At 43.4% G+C, this 15775-nt stretch overlaps 1 protein-coding gene across 1 annotated transcript in view; it reads right to left on the reverse strand.

The window, feature by feature from the left end:
* Nucleotides 1-1570: 1570 nt before the first annotated feature.
* Nucleotides 1571-15775, reverse strand: part of tprn (taperin) — a 94922-nt gene continuing 80717 nt past the window's right edge. The window contains exons 2-4 of the mRNA XM_070862967.1: nucleotides 9564-9765; nucleotides 7069-7196; nucleotides 1571-3393 (exon numbers count right to left, since the gene is read on the reverse strand). Of these exons, the coding sequence (XP_070719068.1) occupies nucleotides 3331-3393; nucleotides 7069-7196; nucleotides 9564-9765 (393 nt within the window). The 3' untranslated portion in view covers nucleotides 1571-3330. The remainder of the gene's footprint in view (nucleotides 3394-7068; nucleotides 7197-9563; nucleotides 9766-15775) is intronic.

Raw genomic sequence — 15775 nt, forward strand, 5'->3', positions numbered from 1 at the left:
CAGTTGATCACATCTGTGAAAATGTTAAACCATTATGAATTACACAGTCATTACATCTACAACCAAAAGTAAGAAAATTCTATCAAAATCAGCATTGGGTATCACTATACAGAAAGAGACTCTCCAACTGAAGCACTGCTGTGTGTCCATAGCTATCTGAGGTTTTTTTTTGACAACAATGTCCATTTTTAGGATTTCCAACAAGGTGAATGTTACTAAAAGAGCAATACGTTTGGCTGTGTGACTGGATGCTGACAAGTTTCAGACTTCTCCTTTCAGTTCAACCTCTTTCTAAGTGCAAAATTCTATAGTGCATATGCAATTTTATGAAGTAATATTTCCCTCATCTGGAATCCGCTCCTCCGATGATACATGGCCAGTATCTGCTCACTTCCCTTACTGTTAATATCTGATGTCATGCAAAGTGGTTCATGTCAACAGTCACGGAAGACTCGATTCACAAGTTTTGCATCTGTGAATAAAAGGCTTGCATCACAGCTAGGGCTGAAATATTCTTCTCCGAGGATGTGGTTACTCAGTCTCTGAAGGCATTTAGAGTGTGCAATATGGAGTGTTGATTAAGTGCAGTGATTAGTTAATTATCTTCAGAGATTCTAAAGGACTTTGAGATACTGTAGCCCTCTCTATGTATAGGGGTATTTACTCCAAGCAGTCCATCAGTAGCACATTTCGCTCTGTGTAGTGTGCACAGTACTGGAGCATGAGGGTGATCACAGTGCAGCCTGTATGTGGGTCAGTAAGGTAAAATAATTTCAAGCCCACCTTGATAGCTTATGTGCAATTATGACACTGGCTCAGCTGCTTCAACCCTAACCTTCGAACAGTGCCTCCCTCCTCTCCAACTGCAGATACAGGATGATTTCATTGCTCTCACCCTTAACCTTTATCATCTCAGGAGAGGATTCCCTAACTATGGGTAAATACAAGTGCTTTTGTAACTGGGCCCAGACCTCTTAAATCATTTAATTTTACAGCTGATAGAGAAGTCTTTAATCACCTCAGGCTGGTCAGGATTTAAAGCCAAAAGTGAAAGAAGTGTGCCCTAGCCTGCTGTGACATGTCTACAGGTTTCTATTCCAACATGAATAAAGGGTTCAAAGGGAGACATTCTTGAGGTAATAAACCCATCAAATTGCAGCCAGACACAATTATGGCCGATCCTATTACAAATTGTGTTTTTGGTTATATTTTACTAGAATATGTAAGGAATTAATTTACTGGCTGAGGCGTTTCTCCCTGCACATTCAATGCTCGATTTCGCTTTCCTGATCTAACACAATTTTCTGTTTATTTTATAACAGTAAGAATAACTCTCAACTGTTACAAAATTCTCCTTTCTCTCAGAATAAAGATACATTACCAGAGTGATGAGTATTCTGTTGCAGTCGCAGTTTCAGTCAGACACAGCTCATTATCTGTGTGCGATTCAGTCACCATCACAGGGTAAAGAACATTTCCACTTGTGAACAATCTGGAAACTGACAACAAACAAGGCACCTATGCAAACCTAACTCTGCATCTTTAAACCTACCTCTATTCTCTTCCCCCCCCCACCCCACCGCCCACCCAATTCAGAGCTAATGTAAAATCCAAACAATATCTTTCTGTACACAATTTAGTCAGCATATGTGGTGCCTTGGGTGAGATTAGAGTGAATAATGAATTGTTCTTTCTAGATTGCACCCAATAAATTTAATAGGCACTGCTGGATCAGAGTTAGTATTGGCACTAACTGCTTCCCAGCTCTGCCACACTTGAGCTCAGTCGCAGAAGAGCAGCCTCCAAGCCAACGCTTGGATTGCTATACTCTCCACTAGAGACTAAAGGGGTCTGTTCTGTGCACTGTCCCCAGTTACATAGGTATGGTCTGAGTAGACCAGGGTTACAGCAGAATGTCAAGATCCCAGTCGTTCAGATTAACAGAGCTTCCTGGTAGGAATTGAGAATCTATTATTAGTGTAGGCACAAAATTGAAGTCAAGGTACATGATCAGGAACACGGTCTAGATCCTAATCAGGTGGTGAATGTGTATGGCTATTAAGACCAAACTCTCTGGTAAAACCCTGGAAGTTATTTCTGCTTCAATTCCAACACACCCGTGTCATGAGCATCCATCTTTCAGAGTTTATGTCAAGGTTCCATCTACAGGCAACAATACAGGTCTGTGGCCCTTTATGCACAGGTGCAGAATTTCTGTTCAGGCCAAGTGGCTGCACCAGGACAGGACATTGTGTTCAGTCACTGGCGATTTGAAACCCGGTGAAAGTTTATCAGACAGTCTCAGCCCAAGGCACCAGCAGGCTTTCATTCTAGTGCAACGGCATGCTGCACACGCATAAACCCAGCTCTGCTCACTCTCACCCTTCTGTATTTAGGAACTCCCTCGCTCAGTCCTAGCTGCCCAGTGAATACATGGCACTAAATACATTTCACAAAGACATTCTGAAACTCCTGGCTTCGAACTCTGGTAGGAGTTTAACATTCTCAGAGCTCATGCAGACAGCCCTCCACCCAGCTCGGCCTCACCAGGAGGCCCTCAAAAGTCAAAGTGCCAAGGTATCTGACTACAACATTAAAGAAACAGGAAATCAGCACAGAAAATGGAAACGGCTACAGTCCTGGGGACACCCTGTGACCAGGACCACCACCGGTGAAAACTGTGGCACAGTAGAAATAACACACAATCATTTAACAGTACAGTACATACATCCAGGACCCAATGTACGACATTGTAAATGGGAACACAACTGGAACAGTCAATCCTGAAAACACGGTCCAGGGTCTGGCCCTAATGCAGGCCCAATACTCTTAAGGACAAAGGTGGCCAAGGCCACAAAGCACAAGGTAAAAGTTAGCTCTTCCGTGAGGAATTGAATGGTCAATGCCTTGTGTGTACAGTTTTCAGTGTCCATGGTCTGGCAGTGTTCAGGAATGATTTAGAAATATAGGTCACAGCCCTTAGAGAGCAAGTGCAAACATAGCAAACTCAGTGTGCAGGCAGCTGGTCTCTGAACCTCAAAGCTGCCACATACATGTGTGCGCCTCACACATAGTCTGGAGACTGGTCTCCTCAGAGGCACAGGAGAAATCCAACAGCATGTGCAGGAAAGATCAAATTGCCCTTGAGAACCTCAGTCCTGGGATATGGCCTGCAAATTGTCTGCGGTGAAGGTGATGGGCTTTTCGATGGACGTCTGGCCACGTCTCTGATGGCACGCAGCGGGCTTGCGCCATTCCGGGACTTCCCGGCAAGCCAGTCCCAAACGTTGGAGCGCTCAGTTACCATTCCCAGACCCCGCCTCCTTCAGGTCAAAAGTACAGCGCTGGCTCGCTGCTGTAATCAGAGTGGGAGCTGCTGTCCACTGGCGTGAGCTGAGGACAAAAATGGAACAGAAGTGAGTACTGGACACTATTTAACATACAATAGAACAGTACAAGATTCAGGGGAGGGGCTCATAAAGGCAACCTTGACAGTCATATCTGGGATCCAGCCCGTCTTTGATTACTTTTTGTACCTGCTCACTACTTTTGTGATTTGTGTAGATGGACACCCAAATCTCTTTCCTCCTCCATAGTTCCTAGTTTCTCACCATTTAGAAAATATTCCAATTTATCTTTCTTGGATCCAAAGTGAATGACCTCAAATTTCCCAACATTGAACTCCATTTGCCTCATCATCATAGACAGTCCACTCTTAAAATGAGTCCTTAGGTGGTTGAACAGTCCAATAAGAGAACCACAGTCCCCGTCACAGGTGGGACAGATAGCCGTTGAGGGAAAGGGTGGGTGGGACAGTTTCCCGCACGCTCTTTCCGCTGCCTGTGCTTGGTTTTTACATGCTCTCGGCGATGAGACTCGAGGTGCTCAGTGCCCTCCCGGATGCACTTCCTCCACTCAGGGCGGTCTTTGGCCAGGGATTCCCAGGTGTCAGTGGGGATGTTGCCACAGTTCTGCCCACTCACTTAGTCTGTCTATATCCCTTTGTAACTTCTTGCTCCCTTCTACACAACTTACTGTGCCTCCCAACTTAGCATAATCTGCAGACTTGGATATATAACTCTCTATTCCTTCATCCAAGTCATTGATAAATGGTGAAAGCCGAGGCCCTGGTACAGATCCCTGGGGAACACCACTTGTCACATCCTGATAGAGAATGTTCCCTTTATCCCTACATTCCAATCAATTTATAATCTAGTGTGTGAAATATCAAATGCCTTCTGGAAGATGCCATTTCCCTAGGCTGGCAAGTCTAGAACTAGGGGTTATAGTCTCAGGATAGGGGGTCAGCCATTTGGGACTGAGATGAGGAGAAATTTCTTCACTCAAAGGGTTGTGAATCTTTAGAATTCTCTACCCCAGTTGATGAGTGTATTTCAGACCAAGATCGATAGATTTTTGGGCACTGAGGGAATCAAGGGATATGGAGATAGGACAGGAAAGTGCAGTTGATGTTGAAGTTCAACCATGATCTTATTGAATGGCGGAGCAGGCTCGTGGGGCCGATAGACCTACTCCTGTTCCCATTTCTTATGGAAGTCCACATAGACAACATCCATGGACCCTCCCCTATTCACCATCTTCGTAACCTCCTCAAAAAACTCAACTCGATTAGTCGGATATGAATTGCCCTTCACAGATCAATCTCTCTGATCAGCTCATCCATGTCTAAGTGTTCAGTCACTCTGTCTCTGATGAGAGATTCCAGTAACTTTCCCACAACTGAGGTTAGACCGACAGCTCTGCAATTATCTGGTTCCTCTCTCCCTCCATTCTTAAATAATAGAGCAACATTTGCAATTTTTCCAATCCAACAGCACAATTCCCGAAACAAGAAAGTTTGGGAAAATTATGACTGACGCATCTGCAATTTCCTCATCTATTTCTTTTATTCCCCCGGGGTGAAAACCATCAGGTCCTGGAGATATGTCTGCCTTAAATTCCACCATTAAAAAAATGTATTAAATCCACTAAGCTCCTCCCTTTGCTTTATTTTTAGAATCCCTTGCACCACTGGTAATCTCTTATCTTCCTCCACTGTGAAGATGAATATAAAGAACTAATTTAACAAGTCTGCCATTTCCTTATTGTCCATTATAGTCTTTAATCAACCCACATTCTCATTTGCCATTATCTCTGAATATATTTATAGAAACTTTTATTGTTAGCTTTGGTATCTTTTGCAAGGATTTTTCATACTCTTTTTGCACTCAGTACTTTCTTTGTATCCACTTGTTGCTTTCATAGCTCACCCAGTCTGCTGGATTTCAACTTTTCCTTTCATGTGTGTAAGCCTTGGTTTTAGCTTGAAACTGTATCTTATCTCATTCATTGACCATTGTTGCTTAACTGCTCTAATGCTTTTTAGGGATATGTACTGGTTTTGTATTATACCAAATACTTCTTTGAATACTTCCCACTATTCGTGGGTTTATCCGGTAACAGTTCAGCCCAAGTTACTGTGGTCAATTTACGTCTCAATCCTTCGAAGTTTGCCTTACTTAAATTTGAACCTTGTAATTCTCCCTCTCAAACTCAATCATATTATGGTCACTGTTTGCAAGATGCTCCCTTATCAGATTGTTACCCAACTCTGGCTCGTTACTAATTACAAAATCTGGTACCCTTGTTGGTTCTAACATACTGTTCGAGAAAACTGTCCCACATACACTCTAGAAATTTAGTGCCCTTATGACCTGTGCTGTTCTGCTTCTCCCAGTCCCTGAAAATTAAAATCTCACATTATAACCACTTTGCTTTTGCTATATGCTTCTGATTAATATTTATACACCCCACTACATCATTACTGTCAGAATGTCTATAACAACTCTCATCAGAATCTTGCATCCTTTGCTGTTCCCTAATTCTACCCAATGTTTCCATTGCCTGCTCGCCTTTACTGAAATCCCTACTGCTGTGATTTTGTCTGTTATCAATATTCCCGAGATTCCTTGTCCTTTCTGAAGATCTTATAGCCTGGAATATTTCGCTCCCAGCTTGTAGCCAGGTCTCTATAATGGCTACCACACATCATAGCCTTTCTGCTGTTTGTGCTTCTAACGCATCCGTTTTATTTCCTGTTTATTCATGTAAAGAGTACATTATTTGGCAACTGTCCCCAACCTGCCTCGATGCCCTGGTCACATTTTTTGACCTATCACACTTTTTGTTGTTGATGCTCTGTGCATTTCTATACAGGCAATTTAATTTTTACAAAAGCACATTTCAGATCTAATAGTCTGGAATCCAGAATCATTGTCCGAAAACCGGACATTTTTTTTTACAAAAGCGCATTTCAGATCGAGTAGTCCAATGTGCGATCGGTCCAAGCCTTGCTGAATGACCCTCGACCCTTGCCGAATGACCCGACCAGACCTGACTCACGCGTTGTTTTAATGTCCGACCCGAAATCTAGAAAAATACAAAAATCGGCACAGCCTCGGCCCCGAGGTTATCAGATTTGGGACGCTGTACCTGTATTATCATCTTCACTTTTTGTACTCTGACTTTTCTCTTTTTTCCAAAAATAAACTCTTCAGGTTAGTATTTTTACCCGGATGCCCCCAACCACCCGGTTCAGGTGGAGCCTCTCCCAGGAGTACAGTTCCCTCCTGTCCCAGTACTAGTGCCAGTGTCCCATGAAATGAAACACCAATTCTCACACCAGTCTTTTAGCCACATATTTACTTTCCTGATCTCTTTATCCCTATGCCAATTAACTCATGGTTCAGGTAGTAATCCAGAGATTACCACGCTCAAGGTCCTGCTTTTTAATTTAGCTCCTGATGCTCCCTTAGGAAGGAACAGGGAGGAGGTCCTGCTATGTTACTCGAACCATTACAGACCAGAGCAGCTTTGTGATCAGATGCTCCTGCATGCAACAGCCCAGGCGCATACCAATGAAGCATGCTGCAGAATACACATGGTTCTTCTGCCAGCATTTCAGATCTTAGCTAGACTGGTCACATGATGAGCCCATGATACGCACGCCACTGATAACCTGGTGTTCACATAGCCCAGCAGTCAAACTCAATGGCTGCATAAACTCACCATGTCATCCTCTGTCGAGGATTCTGTATCCTGCAGAAAGCTGTCCCTGCCGGAAACGTTTTCGTCAAGCTTCTGTTCCTGCCAAGTGTTGAATGGCATTGCATGTTTAGGAGTGTAGTTTGATAGGGCTGCATAAAAGAGGGAAAAGAGAGGAGAAGGAAGAAAGAAAGGACAAAAATAATTAACTTTTAGAGAAGTCTGGAATCACATCAGATCCTAAATGGCTCACCTGGGCACCATGTTGTGTGCACTGCTAACCTTAATACCCATTATCCCGTGGAGTGCATGAACCCAGAGCACATCTCTGCCAGGTGAGCGCTGCTATACGTCATGTGAAACTTTACACCAAAGCAACCCAAAATCTTTGAATATCACAGGACTGAAATCACATTGAAGTTGAGACAGTGCGGCAGTCTGTGGACTGTTCACCAGTGCAAGGCTGTGATCGGCCTGAAGGCAGCATGCACATCAAAAGCATCTCAATGTCTGCTCTTTTATTCCTTCTGTAAATAACCCGTGTCTCCTTCTTATTACATCAAAGACTGCTACAGACCACAATGAAAATCACACTGACTGAACATTAATGGCAACTGGTTTTTCTCCTTGGAAGAAAATCGGATTTCTTTAAGTTTTCAAACCAGTAATGAGTGAGGTGAGCACTGAACTGCCTGGTGAAATCCCAGCTATTGATGGCATCATACCGAAATGCCATGTGCGCTTTGTATTGTACCTCCTTAACAGTGCACAGCAATCTCCGAAGTAATCAAATAAGATCCTCATCTGGCAGATGTGGAAAGACTGGGGCTACAACACACGATCAATTCTCCATTATGTCCACCGACCAACATCTGATTAAACAACAACTTGGATTTATATAGCGCTGTTAACATTGAAAAATGTCCCACGATGATTCACAGGAACAGTAACAAAATTTAACACCAAACCACACAAGGAGATATTAGGACAGGTGACAAAGCTTGGTCGAAGAGGTAGGTTTTAGGGAGCGTCTTAAAGGAGGAGAGAGAGATAGAGAGGCGGCGAGATTTAGGAAGGGAATTCCAGAACTTGGGGCCTAGGCAGCTAAAGGCATGACCGCCCTCCACTGTGGGGCACATCGAAAGTTGCCTAGCTTGCATTCACATTCTGCGATCTGGATGGTCAATAGAAAAACAATTGTCCTGCTGCTATCAAAACCACCGAATATTAAAACAGCACATCTACTATCCCTATTTTGAACTTTTCTTTCTGATTCACCTTTAATTTCTCTTTCTTGTTTCCCTTGCTGATCTGTGTGCAAGGACATATTTGCAGTACCCTATTGTAGCCACTGGGCAGTGCTGTCGTTCCAGTTCAGCCTGGAACGCAGAGCTGGGGCTGAAACAGATCAATACCCTGCCATGGGGGAACATTGCTCCTGAAAATAAATACAGAGCAAGTCATTCACCAAGAATAAACTAAGATTTGTACTTTTACCCCAATTTTTATTATTCAAAATAATTGTTCTCAAAGTCCAAACCATATAAACTGCACGAATGACTAAGTTGACAAAGTGAACTGTGGTTTCAACAACACGGAACTCTCTCTCCCACAAAACCTAACAATGATCTCCCCACCTACGTGCATTTTTAATCACCACCGTTCTTTACAGACCAGTCTAATACTGCAGCCTATTGATATAGAGAGATAAACCTCTCACCATCAAACTGCATTCAGCCAAAGTGTTTCACCCTAGTTTGAAGTTGTTTTTTTTCAGTTGCTATTTTATTGGGTTTCATTTCTTGCCCCCGCCACTCAGTCCTGCTGTGGATGTGCTGCCATCAGCTGGGGAACTCCCTTCGTCAAAGGCACATCCCTGCTTCCCAGTCTGGATGTGGTGATTTTGTAAAGATGGACTATGGCTGCATTTCATCTTTTTCCAACCCTCTAACACCAGAATGACTGCTCTACAGGTGCCCCGCAATGGAGGGCGCCTCGGAGGATGCAAACAGCGGTTTCACCAAACCAATCTATTGAGCTCTTTCCCCAATCCTCTTTTTTTTTTAATTAAAAAAGCAATGTGATCAAGGTGAGGAACGTCTGTGCTGGGAACAGGACACTTTTCTATTTCTGGCACTTAATGTCAACATCAAGCACTCCCAGGTCAGATAAAGCACAGGGTCAGTGCCCCTCTACTCTGCCAAACACTGTTTTCATCTCCATTGGAAGCATCCCGATTGCACCGATACAACTTTTGTTCTTGCAGCAGCCATCCTTACGGGCTCTCTGCTGGAGAATACCAGTTGCTGCTCAATTGTGAGCACTAATCTTTTGCGGGCCACCTGACAAGGGATTGAAGCTCTCCCAAACTCATCATCCAGTGGGCAGAAATTGAAACAAAAAATACTGGACATTCACAGAGACGTCAGCATCTGTAACAATGATTTGTGTATGCACCCTCCACCAGAAATCAGAGGCTCCAAGGGTAGTTGCTATGCACTCCCATTCAGGGCACATACCTGAGGTTAGGGTGTTCGTCCGTAAGGGACTGCTTGAAGTGGTGGGAGAGCTGGTGTAGCTGGGACGCGGAAAGAAGAATGTTGAGGACGGCTCTTCCTCCTCCTCCTCGCTCTCCTCAGACTCTCCCTCTTGAATGAGCGAGCTCTCAGACGGGTACTCGAATGTCGTGTGCAGGCTGGAATCGTTGAAAGAAATCTTCATCTGTCAAAAGGAGGAAAAAAAAGAGATGAGCAAGCACACCTCCTCCCCAAAACACCAAGGCTCAGTTTGAAACTGTTGGAAGAAAAACAGCCTCTCCCCAGTTTTGCAGCTCAGATCACACATGTCCCGCTTTCAAATTCCTCCCATCCACCTACACAAAGCAGTACAGTTAGCTGAGGTGTCAGATCGTCCATGTCCATTTCGCTGAATCAGTCAATTATTTTTTTTTTTTAATCTACAAAATAACGATCACAGAACAAAAAACATGTACCAGTCCATAATGGGAATGGAGTGGTTACGGTATAGGACTAGAAACCCAGAGGCTGCGAATTCAAGGCTGGGAAACTGGATTCAATGAATCTGGTCATTTGGGCTGGCACCAGAAATAAAAATGACCATGAAAGCTGTCAGATTGTTGTAAAAATCCAATTGATTCATTTCACTCCCTAATCAGTGACTGGTCCCAGTCTGTGTGATCGACACCTAATGGCCTCTGAGGTGGTCTCGCAAGCCACTAGGTCGTCAATCCAGCTAGGGATGGGCACTAAATGCAATGCTTGCCACCATCACACACATCTCAAGAACAAAGAAACATCTTGCATTCTGGAAGTTACTTACTTTGCTGTGCAGATTGGCAATAAATCCTGCAGAATGTTTGGGTTTCCACAGTGACGTGTAGACCTGTAGAAAGAGCGTGCAGCAAACCAGTCCCACCCACCCCTTCCCTCCACAACTACCTGTCCCACCTGTGACAGAGACTGTGGTTCCCGTATTGGACTGTACAACCACCTAAGAGTGGAAGCAAGTTTTTCTCAATTCCGAGGGATTGCCTATGACGATGATGATGTAGATCAGTCCTGCCTCAACCTGCTTACCGTTACTTTGATCAAGATTCCAGCACAAAAGAAAGCCTTCAATTGAAGTGAATGATGCTTGCTGAGCAAAGATCCCAGCAAAGAGCAACAATCCAGTGTGGCTCAGAGACACCAAATGCTCAACGTTTCCCTCAAGAGGGTCAGAGTGGGTATTCACCCTACATTAGGATTATTTTCAGGCAAACAAGAGATTTGGTCAATGCAAGGTTGCAAGATGCGTAGGATCCAATGGGAAGGGTCTGATAACAAATATATATTCATAAATAATACACAGAATAGGAGGGAAGGAAGACCCCATCAGCGAGTAGTCTCTGTAGTTTGACTATAAATGTGGAGCATCTCAATTAGGTCAAGAATAGCCCAAGTGTTGCAGTTTCACTGCAGAGCTCAGCCCATGGCACTCAGTGTGGAATAGCTCAAGGCAGGAAAACTCTAGCAAGCACACTTAATAACACAAGATGAAGATCAAAGCCAAAAAAAAGTCATGACAGGGGAACAGGATCGCTAGCTTTTAAAAATAGACAGGTATCTCTCGAGTGAGACTTTCTGTACATTCCCTGTTATCTGCCCAAGGGATTACAAGTAATGCAGGAAAATTTATTTTTCAATACAACAACATGCATTTATATAATCCCTTTAAAGTAGAAAATTGTCATAAGGCACTTCATGGAGGTGTAAGGAGAAAAACAGATCCCAAGCCAAAAAAAGGTATTAGGAGGATAACCAAAAGCTTGGTCAAATAAGTGGGTTTCAAATGAGGGAATTCCAGAGCGCAAGCCTAGGCAGCTGAAGGCATGGCTGCCAATGGTGGAGCTAAAGGAGGGGGAAGCACAAAGGGGAGTGTGTATTTAGGGAAAAGGGAAGGTATTTTAGCGTTGGAGGAGGTTACAGAAACAGGCAGGGTCAAGGCCATGGAGCAATTTGAATACAGGATTTGAATTTTACATTTGAGACATTACTTCCCAGTGGACTTCCAGAAGGCATTTGACAAGGTGCCACACAAAAGGTTACTGCACAAGATAAAAGTTCACGGGGTTGGGTGTAATATATTAGTATGGTTAGAGGATTGGCTAACGAACAGAAAACAGAGATTTGAGATAAATGGTTCATTCTCTAGTTGGCAATCAGTAACCAGTGGGGTGCCGCAGGGATCAGTGCTGGGATCCCAACTATTTACAATCTATATTAATGACTTGGAAGAGGGGACTGAGTGTAACATAGCCAAGTTTGCTGACGTTACAAAGATGGGAGGAAGGGTAATGAGTAAGAAGGTCAAAGAGGCTGCAGCAGGACATAGCTAAGTGAGTGGGCAAGAATTTGGCAGATGGAGTATAATGTTGGAAAATGTGAGGTCATACACTTTGGCAGAAAAAAAATCAAAGAGCAAGATATTATTTAAATGGAGAAAGATTGCAAAGTGCTGCAGTGCAGCAGGACCTGGGGGTACTTGTGCATGAAACACAAAATGATAGTATGTAGTTCAGCAAGTGATCAGGAAGGCCATTGGCCTTTATTGCAAAGGAGATGGAATATAAGAACATAAGAATTAGGAACAGGAGTAGGCCACCTAGCCCCTCGAGCCTGCTCCGCCATTCAATAAGATCATGGCTGATCTGGTTGTGGACTCAGCTCCACTTACCCGCCCTCTCCCCGTAACCCTTAATTCCCTTATTGCTTAAAAATCTATCTATCTTTGACTTGAAAACATTCAATAAGCCAGCCTCAACTGCTTCCTTGGGCAGAGAATTCCACAGATTCACAACCCTCTGGGAGAAGAAATTCTTTCTCAACTCGGTTTTAAATTGGCTCCTCCGTATTTTGAGGCTGTGCCCCCTAGTTCTAGTCTCCCCCACCAATGGAAACAACCTCTCTGCCTCTATCTTGTCTATCCCTTTCATGATTTTAAATGTTTCTATAAGATCACCCCTCATCCTTCTGAACTCCAAGGAGTAAAGACCCAGTCTACTCAATCTATCATCATAAGGTAACCCCCTCATTTCTCGAATCAGCCTAGTGAATCGTCTCTGTACCCCTTCCAAAGCTGGTATATCCTTCCTTAAGTAAGGTGACCAAAACTGCATGCAGTACTCCAGGTGCGGCCTTACCAATACCTTATACAGTTGCAGCAACACCTCCCTGCTTTTGTACTCCATCCCTTTCGCAATGAAGGCCAACATTCCATTTGCCTTCCTGATTACCTGCTGCACCTGCAAACTAACCTTTTGGGATCATCACGCCCGGCAACCAAATTTTAATTTGATTTTACGTTTTAAAGTTTAATTTGTTTTAATTGCCGGTGCTTTTAGTGTCCCCCTCCCCTTTTATAGGGGGCACTGGAAAAAATGTGATTTTAGCGCCCCAAAAAAAAAAGAAAAAAAGAAAAACACAAAAAAAAACCCACAAAAAAGGAAAAAAAAGGGCCTTGTAAATGTCTGCTGTGTCATCCAGGGCGGGTGGCACGGTTTAATGTTTTTTGTTTTACAGGTAGACTCTAAAAGAGTTTCATGCACAAAGACCCCCAGGTCCCTCTGCACCACAGCATGTTGTAATTTCTCCCCATTCAAATAATATTCCCTTTTACTGTTTTTTTTCCCCAAGGTGGATGACCTCACACTTTCCGACATTGTATTCCATCTGCCAAACCTTAGCCCATTCGCTTAACCTATCCAAATCTCCTTGCAGCCTCTCTGAGTCCTCTACACAACCCGCTTTCCCACTAATCTTAGTGTCATCTGCAAATTTTGTTGCACTACACTCTGTCCCCTCCTCTAGGTCATCTATGTATATTGTAAACAGTTGTGGTCCCAGTACTGATCCCTGTGGCACACCACTAACCACTGATTTCCAACCGGAAAAGGACCCATTTATCCCGACTCTCTGCTTTCTGTTAGCCAGCCAATTCTCTATCCATGCTAATACATTTCCTCTGACTCCGCGTACCTTTATCTTCTGCAGTAACCTTTTGTGTGGCACCTTATCGAATGCCTTTTGGAAATCTAAATACACCACATCCATCGGTACACCTCTATCCACCATGCTCGTTATATCCTCAAAGAATTCCAGTAAATTAGTTAAACATGATTTCCCTTTCATGAATCCATGCTGCGTCTGCTTGATTGCACTATTCCTATCCAGATGTCCCGCTATTTCTTCCTTAATGATAGTTTCAAGCATTTTCCCCACTACAGATGTTAAACTAACCGGCCTATAGTTACCTGCCTTTTGCCTGCCCCCTTTTTTTAAACAGAGGCGTTACATTAGCTGCTCTCCAATCCGCTGGTACCTCCCCAGAGTCCAGAGAATTTTGGTAGATTATAACAAATGCATCTGCTATAACTTCCGCCATCTCTTTTAATACCCTGGGATGCATTTCATCAGGACCAGGGGACTTGTCTACCTTCAGTCCCATTAGTCTGTCCAGCACTACCTCCCTAGTGATAGTGATCATCTCAAGGTCCTCCCTTCCCACATTCCTATGACCAGCAATTTTTGGCATGGTTTTTGTATCTTCCACTGTGAAGACGGAAGCAAAATAATTGTTTAAAGTCTCAGCCATTTCCACATTTCCCATTATTAAATCCCCCTTTTCATCTTCTAAGGGACCAACATTTACTTTAGTCACTCTTTTCCGTTTTATATATCTGTAAAAGCTTTTACTATCTGTTTTTATGTTTTGCGCAAGTTTACCTTCGTAATCTATCTTCCCTTTCTTTATTGCTTTTTTAGTCATTCTTTGCTGTTGCTTAAAATTTTCCCAATCCTCTAGTTTCCCACTAACCTTGGCCACCTTATACGCATTGGTCTTTGATTTGATACTCTCCTTTATTTCCTTGGTTATCCACGGCTGGTTATCTCTTCTCTTTCCGCCCTTCTTTTTCACTGGAATATATTTTGGTTGCGCACTATGAAAGAGCTCCTTAAAAGTCCTCCACTGTTCCTCAATTGTGCCACCGTTTAGTCCTTGTTTCCAGTCTACTTTAGCCAACTCTGCCCTCATCCCACTGTAGTCCCCTTTGTTTAAGCATAGTACGCTCGTTTCTGACACAACTTCCTCATCCTCAATCTGTATTACAAATTCAACCATATTGTGATCACTCATTCCGCGGGGATCATTTACGAGGAAATCGTTTATTTTTCCTGTCTCGTTACACAGGACCAGATCCAAAATGGCTTGCTCCCTTGTAGGCTCTGTTACATACTGTTCTAAGAAACAATCCCGTATGCATTCTATGAATTCCTCCTCCAGGCTACCCCCTGCGTTTTGATCAATCGATATGTAGGTTAAAATCCCCCATAACTACTGCCGTTCCTTTTTCACACGCCTCCATTATTCCCTTGATTATTGCCCGCCCCACCATGAAGTTATTATTTGGGAGCCTATAAACTATGCCGACCAGTGACTTTTTCCCCCTTACTATCTCTAATCTCCACCCACTTGATTCAACATTTTGTTCATTGGAGCCAATATCATCCCTCACAACTGCCCTGATATCATCATTTATTAACAGAGCTACCCCACCTCCTTTCCCTTCTTGCCTATCTTTCTGAATCGTCAGATACCCCTGTATGTTTAATTCCCTGTCTTGGCCACCCTGCAACCATGTTTCTGTAATGGCCACCAAATCATACCCATTTGTAATGATTTGTGCCGTCAATTCATTTACTTTATTTCGAATGCTGCGTGCATTTAGGTAGAGTGTTTTCCTCCTAGTTTTTAAAAGCAGGAAAGTTTTATTACAGCTGTACAGGATATTGGTGAGGCCACACCTGGAATACTGCGTGCAGTTTTGGTTTCCAGATTTACGAAAGGATATACTTGCTGTGGAGGTAGTTCAGAGAAGGTTCACTAGGTTGATCCTGGGGATGAGTGGGTTGACTTATGAGGAAAGGTTGAGTAGGTTGGGTCTCTACTCATTGGAATTCAGAAGAATGAGAGGTGATCTTATAGAAATGTGTAAGGTTATGAGGGGGCTGGACAAGGTGGATGCAGAGAGGATGTTTCCACTGGTGGGGGAGACTAGAACTAGAGGGCATGATCTTAGCATAAGGGGCCGCCCATTTAAAACTGAGATGAGAAGAAATTGAGGGTTGTGAATCTGTGCAATTCGCTGATATTAAATAAATTTAAGACAGAA

This window comes from Pristiophorus japonicus, chromosome 20, assembly GCF_044704955.1.
Source record: "Pristiophorus japonicus isolate sPriJap1 chromosome 20, sPriJap1.hap1, whole genome shotgun sequence".
NCBI lineage: Eukaryota > Metazoa > Chordata > Chondrichthyes > Pristiophoridae > Pristiophorus > Pristiophorus japonicus.